General features: G+C 43.8%; 1 protein-coding gene across 3 annotated transcripts in view; it reads right to left on the bottom strand.

Annotated features, from left to right (window-relative positions):
* CTNNA3 (catenin alpha 3) overlaps positions 1–23,456 on the bottom strand; it is a 440,676-nt gene that overhangs the window by 355,160 nt on the left and 62,060 nt on the right. For all 3 annotated transcript variants that reach the window (XR_013183524.1, XM_077183545.1, XM_054637288.2), the window contains exons 6-7: positions 5,417–5,680; positions 1,201–1,404 (exon numbers count right to left, since the gene is read on the bottom strand). Coding sequence is in view for 2 of the 3 variants with exons in the window: in XM_077183545.1 (XP_077039660.1) it covers positions 1,201–1,404; positions 5,417–5,680 (468 nt within the window). In the remaining variant the exon portion in view is untranslated. The remainder of the gene's footprint in view (positions 1–1,200; positions 1,405–5,416; positions 5,681–23,456) is intronic.

The following is a 23,456-nucleotide window of genomic DNA, read 5'->3' as shown; positions in this document are numbered from 1 at the left end:
TGTTCATTACTCAGTGCCCCAGTTCATTACTCGGCTCCCCCATGTCTGTTACTCAGTTCCCCCGTGTTCATTACTCAGTTCCCCCGCATTCGTTACTCAGTGCCCCCGCGGTCATTACTCAATTCCCCCACATTCATTACTCAGCCCCCCCACGTGTGTTACTCAGTTCCCCCACATTCGTTACTCAGTTCCCTCGCGTATGTTACTCAGTTCTCCTGTGTGTGTTACTCAGTACCCCCACGTTCGTTACTCAGTTCCTCCATGTTCATTACTCAGCTCCCCCATGTCTGTTACTCAGTGCCCCCGCGTTCATTACTCTGTTACCCCGTGTTCGTTACTCAGTTCCCCCATGTTCGTTACTCCGCTCCCCCGTGTTCATTACTCCGCTCCCCCGTGTTCATTACTCCGCTCCCCCGTGTTCATTACTCGGCTCCCCCGTGTTCATTACTCGGCTCCCCCGTGTTCATTACTCAGCTCCCCCGTGTTCGTTACTCGGCTCCCCTATGTTCGTTACTCGGCTCCCCTATGTTCGTTACTCGGCTCCCCCGTGTTCGTTACTCAGTTCCCCTGTGTTCGTTACTCAGTTCCCCCGTGTTCATTACTCGGCTCCCCTGTGTTCATTACTCGGCTCCCCCATGTTCATTACTCGGCTCCCCCATGTTCGTTACTCAGCTCCCCTGTGTTCGTTACTCAGTTCCCCCGTGTTCATTACTCGGCTCCCCCATGTTCGTTACTCGGCTCCCCTATGTTCATTACTCCGCTCCCCCGTGTTCATTACTCAGTTCTCCCATGTTCGTTACTCAGCTCCCCCATGTTCGTTACTCGGCTCCCCTATGTTCGTTACTCGGCTCCCCCGTGTTCGTTACTCAGTTCCCCTGTGTTCGTTATTCAGTTCCCCTGTGTTCATTACTCGGCTCCCCCATGTTCATTACTCCGCTCCCCCATGTTCATTACTCAGTTCTCCCATGTTCGTTACTCGGCTCCCCCGTGGTCATTACTCAGCTCCCCCGTGTTCGTTACTTGGCTCCCCCGTGGTCATTACTCAGCTCCCCCATGTCTGTTACTCAGTGCCCCTGCGTTCATTACTCAGTTCCCCCGTGTTCATTACTCAGTTCCCCCGTGTTGGTTACTCGCCTCCCCCATGTTCATTGCTCAGCTCCCCCATGTTGGTTACTCCATTCCCCCGCGTTGGTTACTCACGGAGCGCAGGTACTCGTCCAGCAGCTCCTGCAGGGCCTGGCGGATGGCGCTGCACTCAGCAATGATGCGCTCGCGGTGCGAGTCCCGCGTGCACGAGGAATCGGCCAGCAGCGCCGCCCCGCTGATGATCGCCTCCAGCCGCTGCTCCAGGGACGGCCTCACCTTCTCCTCGTTCACCACCAGAGGATCCAGGACTATTAAATTCTGGAAGAAACAAGGAGCACAGGTAAGAAAAGTCAGCTCAATGAAGCTGCTGCTTTATTTTGTACTTGCAGGAACTGCAGTGACATTATGCTTCCCAGATGTGCAGCTGGCCCTTTCCACTGGAAGCATCCAAAATACTTTTGACCATGGCAGATTCTCTTTTCCCTAGTGGGGTACACACAGAGGTCATTTGCAGATAAACCCAGGCTCTCTCTGCCATTCAGAGTCTCAGACCAGAGCTTAAGCTTTGTTTCAAAGAGGGGTTCAATGCCTCTAAACTTTAGTCTTTTAGAGAACCTCTGGATTGAACTCAGAGCCAGCAGTGCTAGCTCACAGCTGAGAAAGCTGAGTCGGATTACACAAGGAGTCTAGTTCTGCTGATTTTTAGTCTAATCAATCCCACACTGTGGCAGAAAGTCACTGCTGCCACTTTTAACAGGCTTAATATGAGCAAAGATAAAAACTGCAGCTTTCGTTTAACGATTATTTTTTCAAAGGACATAGATATAAGTGTCCTTTTGCTTTTCAGTAGGTAGGGTAAACAAAAGCAGACAACTCTTTTGGCTTGATAAAATTAATTACATTTGTGTGGCAAGCAAATATTCTAAAGAGAGACAAAAGGAGACTATGAGATTTTCATAAAATGGCAAAGTAAGTATATTTGAGCTTCAGCATTTGAAGAAATTTATACCAGTAATTGTTAATATAACTGAACATCTGAAACTATGTCATTATAATCCTAATCTCCAAACCTGGATTCCACATACACCTATTCACCTCTTACATCACATGCATAGGTGGTTCCAAGCTTTCAGAAGAAATATTAAACAAGAAAACTATGCCAGACACCATGACAGGGAATCTAGGTAAATCAGAACTTATCTGCGCTTATCCACTAAGTGCCAGAATAATTGCAAACTGGAGAATTTGAATTATTTTTTTCAGTTTAGATTTAACAAGACGATTTCTGGGACTATCTAGCTTAAGCTAGAAATGAAAGTGTTATATCAGAACACCATAAGATAAAAGCTTAAACAGTGAGGCAAGGAGACTTGAGTCACAAGCTTGTGTGAGAGATTCGAAACTCTGCCTCCCTCATTCCTGTTAGAGCCCTTAACACCAAGGTGCTCTGGGGTCCCTCACATCTGCTCAAGCTGTGCCACAGGGCCACCCTTCACTGCAGCAGCAGCTTCCTGCAAGCTCCTGTATCTCAAGCAGCCCCTCAATGCCAAGCTGCACATGCAGTGTCCATCGTAATGCAAAACACACCTGGCAGGCAGAACACTGAAGTGCTGCTGCAGAAAAAACAGCTTCATTGTCTGGGGAAGACTAAGACACACGTGGTGGCCACAGCCAATTATACAATCAGCTGGAAAAATTACTGCCTTCAAATCTCAGCTGACCCAAAACAGAAATGTCCTCTTTTGGGAGACAATTAGGAGAAAGTTCTCACCAACATGGACAAATAGCACTGGCCAAAAAGCTACTATGGTTCATCTCTGAATTAAAAATAATCTAGGCAGTAACAGCCAGGAAAACATGATTTCAGACTCTGCCCTACAGATAAAATTCTTCAAATAATTTCATTACTTATTCATAATCAGTACATCTACACAGGAAAGAGAAGACACAATGAGAAGACACCAGACACACAAGAAGCAGTTTCTGGTGGGTTTGATTTAACAGGCTGAACAGTGGTCAGCTACTCTGAAGCAGCTCAAGCATAAGGGAGCATTCAAGAGGAGTGATTAGATCCCTGTTTTCTCCCTCTCTGGTGTGATCCAGGAAAAAAAGAGGGCCCATGGGTATGCAGAAACTTGGTTGTGTTTGGTGAAGCTCTGGAGTGACTTACAGCCTTTTGGCATCTCACTGTAACTGCTCAGCTGGATGGCCACGGTCACCCAAGGACCACAGAGCAGCTGAACACACCCACAGAGACTCAGCATGCAGGACCTGCATCATTTTGTGAGAAACCTCTTTGCACTCCCAAGATGGAAGACCAGGAAAGACATTAGATAACCTGCACCCAATATGCTCTTTTCACAGATCTTAATATGCAATTAAATTTTAAAGTTACAATTTTGTGTTTATTTACAAATGACACAGTAGTTATAGAGAGCCTTTAAGAGAAATTGTTGAGAATCTACTGATTTAAGAGTTAGCTGCTCTAATTTTACTGGTGGTTTCCTCACCTATAAATCTCTAATAACTTTCACAGTGCCAGCACTGGCAAAGGAAGAATGATATTGCAAAACATCTAGATACTAGATTGTTGGGTAAGCTCTGAGATACATTTCCACACTATAAACATTTAATGAGATTTGTTCCCACCAGACTATTTACTGCATCAATCTATTTCATGGCACTGTATTTGCAAGAAGAAGATAGAGCAAAGGTTATTTCAGGTCCTTAGCCAATAGAACTTTCTGTAAAGCGAGAGAAGTATAACCATCTAACTCATAAAATCATTTCTGAAGTTAAATGCTCTATAAATTGTGCTTTATCTAACTCACACAGCTTCAATTCCCATTTGTGCTACCCAGGTAAAAATATATTTACAACTTGATAAACAAACAGCTTTTTACAACCATCAGACTTCTATGTTCTTACATTTCCAAGTAAAAACAAATTCAATTCAAAATACTTTTTTTCCCATTTCGTGATTATCAAAAATTTCAAATTTTAGAACAATAACAAATGTTACTCGATTTTTAAATAGTACTGCTTACACAGAGTCAAGATTAATTCATCTGCAGTAATAAAATGCACTCCTTCTGACATTTCTTTTTTTTTTTTTTAATTTTTAAGCAATCTAGTTAAATCCAGGGTCTCATATAGGAAATCTCATTTGTCATTCACAGCTACACTGTAACATGTTACATATTACACTTACATGTTTCTTTTTACTTCCATTTATTAGGAATATAGATTAGGAACTGTAATTTCAAAAGCCATAATGTGCAATTGTAGCCTGCTCCTCTGCGGGGAAAAACCTGTCTGCTTTGACTTTGAGCATGTCAGAGAGGCCTTTTTTGATCAATAAACTGCCACTACAAAATCTGTGTCATATTTCAATGTATTTCTTTAATCTTCCTTTGAAAATTTTAGATAAAAATCTACTACCATCAGTCCTAACATCAGTTTTCCTGAAAATGTATCACAATCTTAGCACTGGGATGCTGAGATCTGCTAAGTCGAAGAATTCACAATCAAAGGCACCCATATTTGCAAATGTGCTTAGAAACATACATTCCTTGTGTTGATCTGGGCCTACATCAGTTACACCCCATGAAGATCATGGAGTGTAGCCTCACCTATAGGAGATCTTTCACCATTTGTGGCAGGACAATGGAAAATCACACTGGTGAGAGCCAGAGCAGCCATGAGAAAAAGGAAAAATTCCATAGAAAAGCTTCAGATGAGGTCAGGAATAGAGAAAGTGCTGCCTTCCCCCAGATATTTGCTTCAGTAATGGAAGCAGAAATGCAGAGGTGGTGAAAGCATATTAGCTATGTCACTTTATTTCATGATAAGCAGCAAATATAATGAGGTTTCTGAATTGCTTGATTATACAAATTACACAATGATCCCACTGACACATTCTGGAGACAAGGACTCAGCTTGCATGGCAGCAGCTCAAACGCAGCCAAGGCAGCAGTGGGCATTGTCAGCTGAGAATCCCTTCTGGGCACACTGAACTCCTGGGTTCTGCCCACTTCCTGCAGGATGGGTCTGCCTCCAGCAGCAGGGACACAACTGGAGCTGACTCTGCCCTCTGTTCGAAGGGAGCCAAACACTGAACACACATGAAGCCTTAATTCCAAACTCCTCTGAAGAAAATTTCATTTCAATGAACCATCTCAATGAAATCATTTCAAGTGATACTATTTAGACTAGGACTAAGCAGAGCAACAATCTTTAATGCCTTTAGGCTCATCATTTATGATACCAATAGTTATTAAAAATTTAAAAACTTTTTCCAAAAATACTGTAATCTCACACGTTTACGTACCTCAAGCTCATCAAGTGCACTTCCAAGAGTAGCTGTGCGAGATGCAGGTTGCTCCACTTTATTTCCAACTCCTTGGGAAGCATTAGAAATTACATTGAGAGCATTCTGTATTTCATTGCAAATTGAATCCTTGCTGGCTGTAAGGGATGCAACATCTGAATGTTCCAAACAAGCTGAACATATTGAATGTAGGAATGCAGAATTTTCCTTCAGGGATACACGTGCTGCAGCAATTTCATCTCTCTGATTGCTAGATTTCAAATCCTGCCAGCAGAAGAACATGCTGTTTATTTCCAAAAGCACTCCAAAACTGACACGTATAAACATTTTTTCATTTCTATCTCTACTGTGCTTAAGGAAACATCAAGTTAAATTCATCAAAGTTTGTGAAAACAGACTGTACCGATAGTTACAACTGAATCATCATTACCTCATGAGAAATGAACAAAGTGTGTGTAAAACAACCACCGTTTTTAGTGTGTCTTACAACCAGCACCACGAACTGTGATTTGTTTGTTTTTAAGCAGTTTTCCTCCGAGGAAACTGCCCTGGAAATTAGCTGTCTTTCCTCCTAGCCATGTCTTTCCTCAGTGGCAATGGAGAAGGACAGAGGTGCACACAGAGTTAAGGCACTCTGTAATTGTTGCATCTGGACAAATTCCCCGTATTTGTTTCCCTGCCCCAGCAGCTTCTGTCTTGAGCACACTGCAGAAAGGATTGGTCAGGGATACCAATCCTGCACTCCCGAGAAAGGGGAAGCATGGAAGGTGTGGAAATAAAAAACCTGCTTGAGAGAAGCCACCTTGAGGTGCCTGAGGGGGCTGCTTCCCCTCTGACCCTGCTGTCAAAGCACTCTGGGATCTTACCACAGCCATCTTGTTCCTCCCTTCTCCACCCAGACCTCCTTGAAACCCTACAGCCTCCCACCAACAGAAACAAGGGACACCCAGAGCTCCCAGTCCAACTGAACTGGTTCCAGGAATCAATCATGGGCACTGTTATTTGGACAGCTGAAAGTTACAGACTTTGGAACAACCACAGAGTCAACATCGGGCTGTACAGAGCCTCCTGCCTCATCCTGTTTTACTACAGACATTTTCCCCTGCTTCTTCTTCATCATGTCTCTTTGAAGAGAAAACTAATAGATATTTGTGAAATGGCTTGGTGAAGGAGACAGCTAAATTCAGGGGGAAAATAAAAAAGAGAAAATAGCACATCTGAGCCTGTGGCACCAGATTCAAATGATGAGAAGAGGCACAATGAAGAATGAACAAGTAAATGCATACAAAACTTCTCACAGCCTGCCCACAGGCAATCTGAAGTCTAATTATTTTCCTTTGCATTGCATCAGGCTCTATATGCATTATTTACAAACGCATCACAGTATCCACTTTTCACTGCATGGAGTTTTTAAGTCTATGGCTGTAGAGCATTTGATATTAAATGAACCAGTCCTGTATTTTTAAAATCTCATTTACTCCAAGATATGCATAGGACACAGGATTGCATCTTACTTCCTCAGGCTAACTTAGAAATCTCAGGGTTATAAGTAACAAAAAAAAAAAAAAAAAAAAACAAACCAAAAGCAAACAAAATGAAAGAGATGTAGTCTTAAGCAGGAGCAGACAACAGTTTAACCAACTGATCATCTGAATCAGAAAACTGTGTTTTCTTTAGTGTATTAACACATCGTGTATTTTTAAATTTTTAATACGCAAATATATAAATGAATCACCACTGTGCAAGAACGATTTTATTGCCCACTGTGTTCAAATCCAAATCCAAATCCAAATGCATCTCCAACCTCAGAAAAGCAGCTGCAATTTGTCCAGTGCGCTGGACTTGCTCAGAAAAGAAATGTTATTTAAACACTGACTCTGGCTCTAATTAGTGAATTTATCTTTCCTGCAATTATTACAAGACAGCAGACTGCCCTCTTTTCTCCTGTGCTACAAGGAAGCCACAGACAGAGATATGCTGGAAAGTCAATGCAGCACTTCAGCCTAACTGGCTTCTATTATTAACCATTTCTTACTTTGCCACATCATATGCAAACAATCAAACCCAAAAGCCTTTAAAAATTACTTTTTCCCTCTAAAACAGCCCCGTCTAACCAGGAGTGAGATGATCATAAGAAAACCAAAACTGGTAAACCAGTAGCACAAAGCCAGCAGTCAGTAACAACGTCTGGAAAGGTTCAGTAAATTAATGTTTTTGTTTCACACAATACTGTAGAGAGATTCAGAGTCATGGCATTGATAAATTCTCCTACAAAGAGCCCCAGTTTTGTTCAGTAACATGTTAAATTAAAAAAAAAAAAATGCTCAGACCCCTGAAATTCATCACTACTTTGTTGTTTAGCTGTGAACTTGGAGAGCCCCCAAAGAAGCTGTAGAACCATTATTCCTTTCCATATTGAGGAAACAATTATGCCTTGATATTTTCATGATAAAAAGAAGAAACATCTGATAATCTTAGTCTGAGCTTTTGCATAAATGGACCAAAAAACCCCCCTAAGATTGAGTGAATTTGCTATCAAAGCTCTGCACACGTGGATTACCAGAATAATGAACTAGTTCTTTGAAGGAGGAAGTTAGTCTCTACCAGTATCTGCAGTTCACCCAACTACTTTACTCCACTTCAGGCTATTTTATTTTTTCTTCATGGTTTAGCACTTTCATCTTATTCCAACTTCTTTTTAGACTAGTGGACTATGTCTATACTATACAGACATAAACTATACATTTTTCCACACTACATCAGTTATGTCACGTGAGACCAGCTGACATTAAAGATAATCCCATTTCCAGGCACTGCCAATCCAAGAGGCCCACTATAGACATTTCCCCAGGCTGCTGTCCCAGTCCTTCCAGGACATATTTCTGTGTCTTCCTTATGTCTGGTCATCCATGACAAGAATGGAAAATGAATGGATAATCAGCAATTTCCAGCTGTGGATTGCTCCAGCTAAACCCAGTGAATGGACAAGAAGACTTTTAAGAACTTGAAAACTATCTTCATTATTAAGCTTTGACTGAACTACTTCAATAATGAGAAAAAAAAAAAAGAGAAAAAGAATTGTTCTTTATCCCAAATAATACATCTAAGGTTTGACAGCTCAATACACTGGGAAGGCAGCTCCTGCTCACTGAGCATTCCCATCAGCACAGCTCACGGGGACTGGGATCACCATGGGTACAAATCACCCTGCTGGATTCTGCACCAGCTGCAGCTTCACTGTGCACTGCAGTACCCAGCCTGTCTCTGCAGAGAGAGATGTCACTGAACCTAGTTCTGTAGCCAGGAAAAACACAGGCATACAAACTCCACAATTTCATGCTACTATAGAAATAAGGGACAAAAGCATTCGTTTTTCATCACAGCTTAAACCTGGGCTTTAGCATTCAGCTTTCAGTCAGAGTGACTGCCAAATTGTGCATAGCTGCTGATTCAAAGACCATAATGAAGCTCAAATTCTTCCAAGTGCATTAATGCACTGTTCATCTGGGCAAGGCTCCAGATGATAAATTTCATAAGTATTGTGTCGCCCTTTCCAGTGGAAGGAAGTATCTCACCAACAAAAGCAAGTGAAAAACACCTGGGGGTGACACTGACAGTAGATGTCCCTCAGCTCTGTCAGTTCTGCCGAGGGAACGCTGCTTTACACAGTGTGAGAGCTCCCAGCCCTCAGGGCTCTGCCCAGCCTCAGCTGGGAGCTGCACCCACACCCAGCGCGGGCCCTGCAGCCCCACTTCCACACAGCCTGGGACCTTCAGTGCCTCTCCAAGCCATGCCACAGGGGTGCCAGGCTCCTGGGACCTTCATTCACTCTCCAAACCATGCCACAGGGGTGCCAGGCTCCTGGGACCTTCAGTGCCTCTCCAAGCCATGCCACAGGGGTGCCAGGCTCCTGGGACCTTCATTCACTCTCCAAACCATGCCACAGGGGTGCCAGGCTCCTGGGACCTTCAGTGCCTCTCCAAGCCATGCCACAGGGGTGCCAGGCTCCTGGGACCTTCAGTGCCTCTCCAAGCCATGCCACAGGGGTGCCAGGCTCCTGGGACCTTCAGTGCCTCTCTCCAAGCCATGCCACAGGGGTGCCAGGCTCCTGGATCTTCAGTGCCTCTCTCCAAGCCATGTCACAGGGGTGCCAGGCTCCTGGGACCTCCAGTCCCTCTCTCCAAGCCATGCTACAGGGGTGCCAGGCTCCTGGGACCTTCAGTGCCTCTCCAAGCCATGCTACAGGGGTGCCAGGCTCCTGGGACCTTCATTCACTCTCCAAGCCATGCCACAGGGGTGCCAGGCTCCTGGGACCTCCAGTCCCTCTCCAAGCCATGTCACAGGGGTGCCAGGCTCCTGGGACCTTCATTCACTCTCCAAGCCATGTCACAGGGGTGCCAGGCTCCTGGGACCTTCAGTGCCTCTCCAAGCCATGCCACATGGGTGCCAGGCTCCTGGGACCTTCAGTGCCTCTCCAAGCCATGCCACAGGGGTGCCAGGCTCCTGGGACCTTCAGTGCCTCTCCAAGCCATGCCACAGGGGTGCCAGGCTCCTGGGACCTTCAGTGCCTCTCCAAGCCATGCCACAGGGGTGCCAGGCTCCTGGGACCTTCATTCACTCTCCAAGCCATGCCACAGGGGTGCCAGGCTCCTGGGACCTTCATTCACTCTCCAAGCCATGCCACAGGGGTGCCAGGCTCCTGGGACCTTCATTCACTCTCCAAGCCATGCCACAGGGGTGCCAGGCTCCTGGGACCTTCATTCACTCTCCAAGCCATGCCACAGGGGTGCCAGGCTCCTGGGACCTCCAGTCCCTCTCCAAGTCATGCCACAGGGGTGCCAGGCTCCTGGGACCTTCAGTGCCTCTCTCCAAGCCATGCCACAGGGGTGCCAGGCTCCTGGGACCTTCATTCACTCTCCAAGCCATGCCACAGGGGTGCCAGGCTCCTGGGACCTTCAGTGCCTCTCCAAGCCATGTCACAGGGGTGCCAGGCTCCTGGGACCTTCAGTGCCTCTCCAAGCCATGTCACAGGGGTGCCAGGCTCCTGGGACCTCCAGTCCCTCTCTCCAAGTCATGCCACAGGGGTGCCAGGCTCCTGGGACCTTCAGTGCCTCTCTCCAAGCCATGCCACAGGGGTGCCAGGCTCCTGGGACCTTCATTCACTCTCCAAGCCATGCCACAGGGGTGCCAGGCTCCTGGGACCTTCAGTGCCTCTCCAAGCCATGCTACAGGGGTGCCAGGCTCCTGGGACCTCCAGTCCCTCTCCAAGCCATGCTACAGGGGTGCCAGGCTCCAGCTCAGGCACAGCTGCCCCTGCCAGTCTGGCCTCCTGAGCTCCAGCCAGCCCCGTCCCCAGGGCACCTCTGAGACACCCAGGGCTCTCACCTGAGCCACAGCCTGACCTCCCAGCTTGTCCTGGGGGCTGCCTCATCACCCCAAACCTCCCTGAGGAGCCGGCTGTGGCTGGGCCTGGCTGTCCCAGCTGGCACACCCAGCTGCTGCCCATGACCAGCTGCTGAAGCCCTGCCTCAGGGAGCAGCCAGCCCTGGCTGCATCCCACAGGACCTTTTCACATAAGCATTTACCATCAGCAGGGATCACCTGCTATCAGCTCCATTATAAACCTGGCCCTGCCTGCTCTACAAAACACTCAATTTGCCAAGTTGCAAACAGCATGACCTGGTGGCTCCTTTCTTCCACACAAGGCTTTCAATACATCTGAACTGATGATGTATACAAGTGACTGTAACCGCACAAAAAGGAGACACAAATAAACACTGGGAAAAATACCTGGCAGGATAAAGGCTTCATTAGCACAAATGAAACACCACTAGATGATAGAGCTGTGCTGCACTGACCAAAGGCTCCCTTATGTGCATTCACAGCAAGTTAACACCACTCAGCCTATCCTTACCAAGCATGATCGTAGTACGTGCTTGACTGTGAGGAATTCCAAGCTAACTTTTTAATAATAAAGTCTTACCTGGTCTCTAAACTCATTTTTTCTGAACTGAGAAAACATCAGCAGTTCATAAGTGTCTCATGGTATCACTATACTACACCACATACAGGGCACAGAAACACCAGATACACATACAAGATACAGACTCTGTATGGCCAGAACTGTAGACAGTTTGCATCACATGGGTGAATACACAAAATATCAAGTGTTACATGCATAACAAATGCATATCAATGTTACCATAAGCCTAAGCCTTCAGTAATAGCCTCTGTCTCTAGGCAACTCAGCAGTCTTAATGAAACCATAGCTGAGAGCAGGCAGGGAAGGGACTCCCAGAACTGAGGTTCCCAGCAGAACTTGCTCTCTGTATAAATCCCTTTGTACTCTCTGTATAAATACCTTTGTACTCTCTGTATAAATACCTTTGCAATTCATCATACAGAAGTGATATATAATAAATACCACAGAGCAGCAAAGTTACCTCATACAAAGCCATGACTGGATTACACCCCTGCTCTTGCAATTTACTGATGTTTTCCAGGAATTTGTTGTTCAGACAGGGAAGGATGCAGTTTCTTTTGAAACTGCATGATTTGGTTGCATCAGATTGTAACTATTGCACAATGTTCTGAGTCCCCCGTGCTCCAGGAACTCCCAGCCCATTTATTGATGATGGAGCAATCCTTGCTGTCACTTCTCTATCTGCTACTTCAGGACCTGGCCCTGCACTCCAACACCCTGCTGTTATCTCCTAGATGAAGTAGCTGATTTGGGAAGGTAGCAAAGCAATTTTTTCCCTGTAAGAATTGATATATAGCTCGCAAAGGTTTTCACTAGTACAGCTACAGTCACATTAGTCACCAGTGAGCTTGCCTAGAGCTAGAGCAGGAAGCATTCATCAAGGAGAGGGCTCAGAGGGTAGGAACCTCCAGAAGGTCTATCACATCTGGAAGCTTTAACTAAGCTGTTAAAGCTTTCAGGAAATGTTCTGGCCTGGACTCTTTTCAATGGAAGATGACTCACTGAAAAATGCAGCAGAATGGCCTTCATCCACAACCATTTTTTTTCCCATGGTTTTATTAAACTGTCATAATACCATATGTGACTATTTTACTTGCTTCTTTTCTGAGGTTTTAAAATTAGAACGGATTTGGGGATGTTTATTGGATTGAAAACTTGTTTCATTCTCTGCCTTAGTGGTAGTAGGCTACTTACAAACAGCCTAAGTAAATTATTACTGCTGGCAGATCACTTCATACAGGGTCCACAACCAATTTCACTGATACAGTTTAACAGACAACAAACAACTCTTTCACATTTAGCCTGTTTGAGTCATCTTTTTATATAAGTGATCATGCCAGAACATATTACATCTGCCACAAGAGTTCAGGAACTCTTCTCCAGGATCAGCTAAAGTTCCTCAGGTACAAGTTTCTCTTCATTTCAAGCAGAACACAGTTCAGTTTTCCTAGATTTATTATCTTATTATGAAAGATGGGAAATCATCAACAATAAAGAGGTACAGGACTCATATAAGGCAGTCTGTTCTACCTGCTCCTTCCTCACAGATTATATATTCAATAAATCTTCATGGCCTTTGCCCCTGTTCTTCTGTCAAACTCCAGGTAAACTCTTTTTAATATTAATTATAAATACTTCTCAAATATTTAAAATAATGTACTTTTGTTTTTTCTAATTAAAAAACCCCACAACTAAAGCAAGCTGAATCAAGTGACTCAGTGGCAGCCTCCTGCAGCCCAAGATGCACCCACTGTGATGGTGTTCACAGGGGTTTTCAGGTGAGGAAGAGACAAGAATGTTGACTCCATGTTCAGAAGGCCTGATTTATTATCTTATGATATACATTACATTAAAACTACACTAAAAAGAATAGAAGGAAAAGTTTCATCTCAGAAGGCTGGCTAAGCTAAGAATAGAAAGGAATGAATAATAAAGGTTTGTGTCTCGGACAGAGAGTCCAAGCTAACTGGGCTGTGATTGGCCATTAATTGCAAACATCCAAGATGGGCCAATCCCAGATCCCCCTGTTGCATTCCACAGCAGCAGATAACCATTGGTTACATTTTGTTCCTGAGGCCTCTCAGCTTCCCAGGAAGAAAAAATCCCAAGAAAAGGATTTTCATAAAACGATGTCTGTGACACACCCATCCCAAAGAGCAGGGAATTTGAAGTGTCTCCAACTCGCAGACACGTCCGACTGACGTGGGGAACGAGCGTCACTCAAGCAAACAGCACTGAAGTGCTAATCCATCAAAACAAGCTTATTAGCATTACCAATTTCAGCAATGTTAGCAGCAGGGTTTGTTTTCACTGCTCAGCTGAAACTGCAAAATGAGCTGGTTTCAAGTATTTATCATGGACAATCCCCCCTTTTTTTTTTCTGTATATCAATTTAAGTTTTTTAATTTTGTTTTCTGCATACCTTGCAAACACTTCCAGAACAGAAACTCAGAGCAAGAAAGAAGCAGCCATTAAGCCCTTGAGCTCTGAACTGAATGTTAATGCATTATATGTGATAGATTTAATACAGAACTGAGAATAAATGACTTCCAGCAGCTGCACTCTAGACCTATAAATTGCTGTGAGTACTACAAAATCCATACAGAGGAAGAACAACTGTATAATTTACAGCATCAGTATCTGTCAAGAAATGCTGCAAATACAGAACTTGATTTCTTCCTTTTAACATTCCTATTAAAATTAGACATTATCCTTACATAGATTCCATTTAGATTAGAAATTTTATTCATCTTCCCTGGTGGCACATCAATGCAGAACACCATTTAATTCTTACCACTGTTAAACTCAATTCAAAAAACAAACACCAAAAGAGTTTGATAAAATAAACAGGTAACAAGCTAAGGATTAGCTTGTGTTTTACATAGCAAATGCTTTGGGAAGATGAGGAAAGGGCAGCACTCTGATGAGACTGTTTATACTGCACAGCAGGCATGTGCACACAAAGCCACAGCAGCAAATCTCAGGGGCAAAGGTGTGCACAGCTGGATTCTTCTCAAGCTGCATCCTGACCAACAGTACTGACAGGCACCATGTCCCACAGTCCCATTCCTCCTGATGCTTCAGAGGATTTTGCATCCCCTCCACAGCACAGTGACCAGCCTGAGAGTTTGACCCAATGTACTGTAAATACAGAACAGTAGCCATAAAATGGAATCAACTGTAACCAGCACCTACAAACTGCACAATGTTCGTTTTATGGAAACACTTCTAAGTTCTTGGTCCCAAATTCACATATCCACTCAAGAGCTATAAATGGTTGCTAATTTGTGGACACCAAACAAGGGATTAAGGGATGAACCAGATCTGAATTTTTCACTAAGGAAGTACCTTCCATCAGCTTGTGCATGCAAATCAGCAAAGGGAAAAAACTTCTGACATTTTCCAGTCAACAGACACTGTAACAGTTGTTTTTATTAAAACAAACACACACACACACCAAAATTAACATCCTTATTAACACAAGTAATTTCAAAATCCATGGACCACAACAATTCTGTTTTGCTGAAGACATTGCAAACAGCTCCAGGACTGAGATCAGTATGGGACTGCATTGCCTGGTACATTTATTACCTTAAGAGACTACTGTCTGTTAACAGTGGTTTAAACCTCCAATTTAAATTATAAGTCGGCTTTAAACTTTTATAGTTGAACTGACCCAACTTTTACAGTTTGAGTCAATGACTTCCAGGTCTCCCCAAAGTGCATTTTTTATGTAGCAGTAAAGTTGGTAAAGGCTGTTTTCTTGATCTCTAAATAGGTAAGAAATAAGGTGTTCAAGTCCCATGAAAAAATCCAGCTGAAGTATACTGGTCTGAAATAAGGCATTTCATTACAATTTTTCTGCAGAAAGTCAGAAGTTTCAATACATAATTTCCATTTTCCTAAACTGAATGCCCTATTAGAGGTTCAGTCTCATGAAAGCCCTTCAAACTGGTCAGAACTCAGCCTTACCCCTGTGTCAGACACACAACACTAAAAACAAAGCCTGTTTGTAAGTATTATCTCACATGGCATTATTTTCATAGATCTCTCCTCCATCCCCTCTCCACACAGAACTTCAAATCAGTAAAGTTTGGAGAAACTTAATAAAGAAAAAATTGCAGGTGAGAAATTAAGGCTGAAAAAAAACCTGGCTTACTTGGCACTGACTTGTGTAACATTTTCCATTACAAAACCCCTACTTTCACCTGTTCCTAATTTTGACAAATTAATAGGTTAGGCTAAAACTTCTCACATCAGATCTTTGAAGAGGACTGTTGATTCTTCCTTACTTGATGGGTTGTTTGTTCAGAGAAAACACGGGTTCAAGCACTTCCAGGTTAAAGGCTAAGCAAAGCGTTCTCCCCGTGTTAATGAAGCCTGAGCAGCATTTTCTGGAGAAAATACACTATTTGCAGGCTTTTTGGAACAACTGAATTAAGATTTGCTTCCTTTGATATCATGTGAAGTTGAAATAGTAACAATAAATATAAAGCACAAAACACTACAGAGTAATGGTCAGAGAGAAGAAAACTCAGGATCCGTGGCCCTGGGGAACTGCTCTGACAGGATAAGGTGAAGGAGCAGAAACAGTATCCCCAGCTCTTCCCTGTTTGTTTTGTCCAACTGAGAATACTTCTTAACTTTAACTCTGTGTCAGAAACTCAATGTGAAAAAGCAATTTTCTCTAAATTGGTTTTTAAAACTCTTCTTAAAGAAAGTAAGTTATTCCTCCCTACTAATTATAAGCCTTGGTATTGAAGCAATCACATACTATTCTTCCAATTACTCACTCAGTGCTAAGCTTGGCTATTTTACACAGAATTAAAGCAAAATTGTACAGAATTAAAGCAATTCTCTTTAATTGCCACATTAAAGTCTTTGGAGGCCTGATGGTTTGCAGTCTGCAAGCTCTTCTATTTCTTCTGTCTGCATGCCACCAAAGCCTATTCACCACCAGCAGGCACATTTCTTACCCCTCACCTGATGATTTACAGTCCTGGCAAACGCTGGCCAGTGCTGAGGAGTGCCTGCAAAGAGCCCCTGTGCTGCTCCTCCTGCTGAGCCTGGGGAGGAGAGGCTGCACACTGATGCAGCAGCATACACACATACACAGCAGCAGCTTCTTCACTCTCACCAGACACTGCCTAAAAAACCAATTTCCTCCAGTCCTCCCAGATTCTCCACATGCTCTCGAGAATAAGAGACTGGTATCAGACCTTGCATCCAAATCATATCAGAGGAAGCAAAAATTGAGGGGAAAAACACTTGTAGAGAAGAGACTAAGGAGGAAGAGAACATGGATGAAAGGTAAGTTACAGAGCAGGAATGCTAAATGAAGGAAGGAGGCTGGGGACCCCTTAAAGGCACCAAGCAGAAGGAAGAGCAGGTATGGCAGAGCAGCACACGTGGTCACCATGTCCTGGGCAGCCCGAGATGCTCTGGGGCATGGGCAGCACAGCAGCCCCCCTCTCCTGCCCAGGAGGAGAAAGGCATTCCAACATCCCCAAGTCACAGAACAGAGCTCAGTTTCTGTGCCCCACTCCCTCTGCACAAGACTCTCTTTGTCTCTCCAGCTGTGTGTCAAAGAAGAAAACAACATTTGGCAGACAGGAACAGAGGTGAGCACCCAGCACTGAAACTACTCCCAGAGGATAACCTTGTGGTTTAGATTTCACCTAGGAAGGCCCCATTAGCAAAACAAGCCTAAGAAAATCAGCCTGTGCAGTACCACATTTCCCAAGAACAAATAATTTCTCACATGCAGGACTTAAATACTTCATTTTTTCCCATTTCATAATGGGAAAAATTAACTTAATGTGTCCAGCAAGGGCTGGATGCTCAAGCATCAGGACTTTGTGCTACTGGGAGCTTCTCACGGGCAGCCACTCCTCTGAGATGAATCCCATGTTACCAATGATGCCATCGTTTTCCAGTGTCACAATCTGGTTAAACACAGATTAAATCAAAAAGCTTCTCAAGCCAAGTGGGAAGTACTATATGAGCCTTTGCAAAAAATGTGAATAAACGACCACAACATAAACATCACAAGTCTTCTTCTGTATTTCTGGATCTGCTCTTTTAAGAGTTGACTTAGACATTTCTTTCATTGACTAGCTAAGTATTGCTCAATTAGTTTAAATGTAATTACTTTCCTCTCATTACAGTATCAAGTCTTTAGTTAGCAGCACACCCACAAATTCCAAGGTTTATAAGTATCTACACTGCTTTTCACTTACAATTCTGGACAAGTGCTGTAACTTCTCGGCTTGTTGAGACATATCATCTTATAGTTTTAGGACTGTGAATTCAATTTATATAGAAACTGCAGTAGAGTTCTTTTGTCTTGCAAAGTTTATTTAACATGAAAATACCCTTTCTGAAATGTTTCCTTTCTTCTAGATCATTCTTGTGACATATTAATGCAGCATTAAAACTTTTTTCATAAGACAATACCTCACTGTTAAAATGATAAATCACACTCAATGACTACCTAATCAATTTAGTTTTTAGATTATTATTAGAACATCGTTTCTGAAAAGTGAACAGAATTTTTAAAAAGTGCAATCCTTCAGAGACCTGATCTTCAAAACTAAGAAGCATAACTGCCACCTGAAAGGGAACAAATCTTTTGTATTTCATTATAATAGTCAATTTTTGCACAATATTGAAGACATTATTCTTGCTCAGGGAAAAAGTTCCATCATTTCTAATATAAATTTCTTTCAGCAGCAATGTGAGATGAGCTGTGTATCTGTATATTTTAAAAGTAAGTTTCTTGGATGTCCTCTCACAGCAGATTTGAAGTTTGTGGCCCCCTCAGAGCTAATGTTGCAGAATCAGAGGGAGAGCAGAGGTGAAGGATGTCCCTCCTCCAGCTGTGGGACAGAGCAGCAGCCAGAGCCAGAGCCCCAGCACACAGGCACTGGGAACCCAGCAGAAGGGACACAGGGATCTGCAGCAGCTCATGTCCTCACCAGGGAAGGAAACAGGGCAAGGAGCACATCAACATGGCAGCAGGGGAACCATCACCCCAGGCACACATTCAGCATCAGGCCAGGGGGAGAAAGGAATGGAATAGGAGCGAGCAGGAAGTGGCTGGGACTGCAGCAATCTTTGCTAAAGAAAGCTTGCTAAACACATGTGACATTCTCAGCATGTCAATGATGGTAACAAAAATAAATGTAACACTCCTTTCAACATTACAGAAATGGAAGAAGAGCAGCTGGCACAGGAGCACCCAATAGAGAAGGAAAGACCCAAAGAGAAGGGCAGCCAGGCAGGCTCTGCCAGCCCCCAGCCTGCCTGGAGCCTCCCCTGGGCACGGAGCACTCACCCCCAGCCTGGGACAGGACTGGGGAAAGGGCTGCACCTGGACCCCCACAACACCCTGCAGCCATCCTCCTGCCACCCCACAGCCATCCTCCTGCCACCCCACAGCCACCCTCCTGCCACCCCACAGCCACTGTCCTGCCACCCCACAGCCATCCTCCTGCCACCCCACAGCCACCCTCCTGCCACCCCACAGCCACCTCCCTGCCACCCCCCTGCCACTCCACAGCCACCCTCCTGCCACCCCACAGCCACTGTCCTGCCACCCCACAGCCACCCTCCTGCCACTCCACAGCCATCCTCCTGCCACCCCACAGCCACCCTCCTGCCACCCCACAGCCACCCTCCTGCCACCCCACAGCCATCCTCCTGCCACCCCACAGCCACTCCACAGCCACCCCACAGCCATCCTCCTGCCACCCCACAGCCACCCCCCTGCCACTCCACAGCCCTCCTGCCAAGCTGCACAGCCACCCTCCTGCCACCCCCCAGCCACCCTCCTGCCACCTCACAGCCACCCCCCTGCCACGTCACAGCCACTGTCCTGCCACCCCACAGCCACCCCCCTGCCACCCCACAGCCACCCCCCTGCCAAGCTGCACAGCCCTTCCCTCCAAGCACTTCTCACCCTAAGCAAACACCAGTAACACTACTCCTATCTCATTCTAAGCCATAGGTACTTCCTGCCATTGGTCTCAGGTTTTTTTAGAGAGTTTTTTTATTCTACTTGAGGCTTTTCTGTCATTTTAGCTTGGGTTGCTTGGGTGTTTTAGAAATCATCCTCTGAAACCAAATAAATTTGTTTCAAAATTGCCCAAGTCTTCAATATCATTTTAATGTTCTTCATCATACATTCTCTCTACAGAATCATCACCAAACTGTAAACTTTATTAGTTAAGTGTAGCATGGAAAACATTCTCCTGTTAAAGTGGCAGTCATACACTAACAGCAACAACGAGGAAAAAACCACCCAAAAAAGCAATTTAACAAGTGCATACACCTGCATTCTGTATACTTACTCTTCTTACAGCACCCACACAGCAGCTGTGGCATGTCTGTTATTAACTATTTTTTCCTGCTTCTTAGACACTCTTCTTCCAACTTAGACAAAAATAATTTGTCCTTGTTAAGCAGTCACAGAATGACAACTTCTAGATTTAAAATTAGTCTCATCAATCACTTCAGCACAGAAAAATGCCCCAAATTCAAAACATTTGAAATTCTATTGAGCAGTGTATTAAATAGCTAGCCCTGAAAACTCAGGTTTGTGAAAGTCACTGAAGTGTGTTCACATCTGCTGCTGATTCAGCCTGTTAATGCCACAGTAATAGAAAACTGCCAAAAAGCCAACCACATAATAACAGTTGCCCTGGAAAACAATTTTGGTAATTACAGTCTTCTCAGATAATCAAGTAAAAAGCAATTTACAATCTCTATAAGATGATTTTTTCCTAACATAACAAAATTATTTCCATATAGCACTTGGATGTTGCATTCAATGGGTGCTACATTGCAAGAAACTTCCTGATCATTCATGACCATTTACAGTAATTACACAATGAGCAGCAAAACAAAAATACACATTTTATCTGACCTGGCTAAACTGGCAGCTTCAGTAAGTTACAAGAACAGTGGTGTAAGTGCATCTACATGCCAGAGAAAAGGCAATCAGCATGGGAAAACTCCATAGCAAACTAGCAACATGCTATATGATAGAGGGAACAAGGCTCCTTATCTGCCCACCTGCAGTGGGTGCAGGCACCCGTCCCTCACTGGCTGCTGCACCAGTGTGGAGCTCTGCAGAGTGCCTGGACAGAGAGGCCCCAGCAGAGAAACCTCTGGGTCACACTGGCTGTGCAGAGACCTCAGCCGTGCTGTCAGCTTGGAAGAACTGCAACACTCCCTGCTGCCCTCTGGAAATAATGGGACAATGATCCTTACTCCCAAATGAGGCTGCTTAACTTCCCCAACAGGGACTGCAGATCTCCTCCTCCTTCCCCTGAGAGCGCTACAGTGCAAACCTTGCTATCAACATCAGCCCTTCAGTGAAACCTACAGGGACTAATTAGAAGGTTCTGGAAAGCTTTGCAGAGGAGCAGCTCCAAAAAGCCCTGTATTCTGTCTAAAATATGCCTGTTGTTCTCCCACCAAAAAATCATCTGGAATGATGGCTCCCTAAACTGCAGCTTGCTTCAAGTGGGACATGGGAGAGGTCAATGCTGGAGAACCAGGGAGAGCTCTGACCTCCAACACCTGAAGTCATTTCTCTGCTGATTAGAAGAGGTCCTAGAGTGAGGGAACCACCCAGAACGCTTCTGGGAGGTAGAAACATTGTTTCCCCAGGCTTTCACTTCTCAATGTTCTTTACCGTTTCCATGTTTCCCCAGGCTTTCACTTCTCAATGTTCTTCACTGTTATAAAACGGGAGAAAATGAGCATTTCAGAGGACAAGTCAGTAAAATAAGTTTTAGCTACTTTTGATGTGAAAAAAACCTGCTTCAAAAATGCATTAATTCACCTCTTAAAGAGAACAAACCCAAAAGATGAATGTGACTGCTGTCTTGCTCTTTGTAAGAGCTCCTTATCAATACACAGACCAATGTCCTGGCCTATTAGTCCCTGTCAAGCTCAGACTCAGTTCCCACACCCAGGGCACCAGTCCAGGAGAAACTGAAGAGGGTGACTAAGCTTTTCATCACTGAGCTGGAAACAATACCAGCCACAGCATGACCTTCAAACCAGGATTCATTTCTCTTCAAAGAACTGACCCAAACTTTACCATTAGGTTAAGTAATAATTTATTTGGCAGCTCCTCTCCAGGGAAAGGTACAGAATTTTCCCACAGACTATCTATCTATCTATCTATCCATTAAGACTGGGGAAAACTCTTCCAAAGCCATTAAAACTCGTTCTTTTCTTTCTGCAAGGAGCATTTTTTAGAAATAACTTCTCTAAGATAACAAAGGGGCCTGATTCATGAGGTACTTTGTGCCTACTCACTACTGAGATCAGCTCTTACTCAGGCTCTGATTCAGCACAGGCCCACTCTGAAAACATCAGTGGCACCAGCAGCCTCGGTGGGACCACAGACACACCTGCTGCTTCATTCAAAAGAATTCTGCTGTGGGAGTTGGCAGACTAATAAATGGGCAGACTGTCATAGTACAGGGAACAGCTGTTATGTGTCATCTCTAATCATCAGAAAAAAGGAAGATTTGAACCTCTGGACTTCAAACAAGCCATACACTGCCATCAAACCCTTGGACTGTACAGTTCATCAAATACCATATGCCAAAAGTCAAATACTCTAATAAAGTCTTCCTAGTCAGTAATGAATCCTAAAAGAAAAGTCATTCTATCACTTAGATGGATTCCTCAGAAATGTCCACATTCTTCTATTTTAGAAAAGGTTAATTTATTTTTTTAAAGGAATGCAGGGCTTCAAATTCATAGCTGGCACAAACCACAAAGCAAACAGCTCATTAGAAATACCACAGGTAACAAGTTTATCATCTTTCTGCTGTTCAGTCAATAAAGAGAAACAGACATTTAACTGAAATGAATAGAAGGCATTAGCTTTTCATGAGTACACAATTCATGATTCCCAGTTATGAGAAAGCCAAGAACCAAATGATCACAATATGGTGTAGTTAACACAGCCAACAACTCAAAGCAACCTGTCTTGTATATTTAAAAAAAAAAAAAACAAAAACAGAAATAGTCAAAATTAAACTGCCTTATTTTCCACTTTCCACATGAGTGCTCTGGATCTCCAGTTCTTACAGCCAGAGATACCTTTTTGTCAGGATTATGGTTGCATACACTTGCACCAGTATGATTAACTTCTGTAGGACTCACTACTCTAACTCTGTAAACCTTTCTGATACTCTTTGCTTGCAGTTAAAGGAGGAGAAGAGTGTTAGGATAATAGCTATACATAACTACTTCTCTGTTTATGTCACCCACAGTTCTCTAAATCACATGGATGTATGCTTTGAAGAATATTATACTTTAGTATTTGCAGTTCACTATCACAGTAAAGGTCAAATGGAGAAGCTACAGTTGACTAAATTACATTATGCTACTGCTTCATTAAGAAGTCTGATGCACAGCCATGTTTTAATGAATTACTCACAATATTAAATCATTAAAGAAAAAAAAACCCTTACTATACTCAGACATATTCCAGTGGGTAACAAGCTGAACAACACACATTTAATAACTCATTTCATCTCCATTTTAAGTCAGAGAATTTCCGAACAGTTCCATTTTCTCAGTTTCACTATCAAAAATACTTGCTAAGGACAGCCAGTAAAAACATCTAATTTGTTGCAGCAGCTTCAGTGCCAAGCAAAACCTGATATGAATGAATAAACAGGTGAAGTCCACAGGGGAGGAGTGCCATTATAAATCAGGCTAAGTACAAATAATGAAGCTACTACATGCAGGAGACACCAACACTTGGTTATACAAAGATACAGAACTCTCCCATACTGCTGCTGCTGTACAATTGAGACATAAACTTTAAGGATTTTAGGGATTTTAGAGGAGCTAAGATTTTAGTTAGAAATAAGCCTTATTGGAGTTAATTAAAATAAACGGGTAGGCCTTGATGAAGTTAAGAGTTAGTAGTTAACTAATAATTGATTGCTTGTCAGCACAATGTTTGGTTAGCTGGGTTTATAATGAAATACAGAAACTGATAAATAGCTTTTAGGAACATAA

This window comes from Agelaius phoeniceus, chromosome 9 (genome assembly GCF_051311805.1).
Source record: "Agelaius phoeniceus isolate bAgePho1 chromosome 9, bAgePho1.hap1, whole genome shotgun sequence".
NCBI classification, from domain to species: Eukaryota; Metazoa; Chordata; class Aves; order Passeriformes; family Icteridae; genus Agelaius; species Agelaius phoeniceus.
This window is presented reverse-complemented; position numbering and strand designations above follow the sequence as displayed.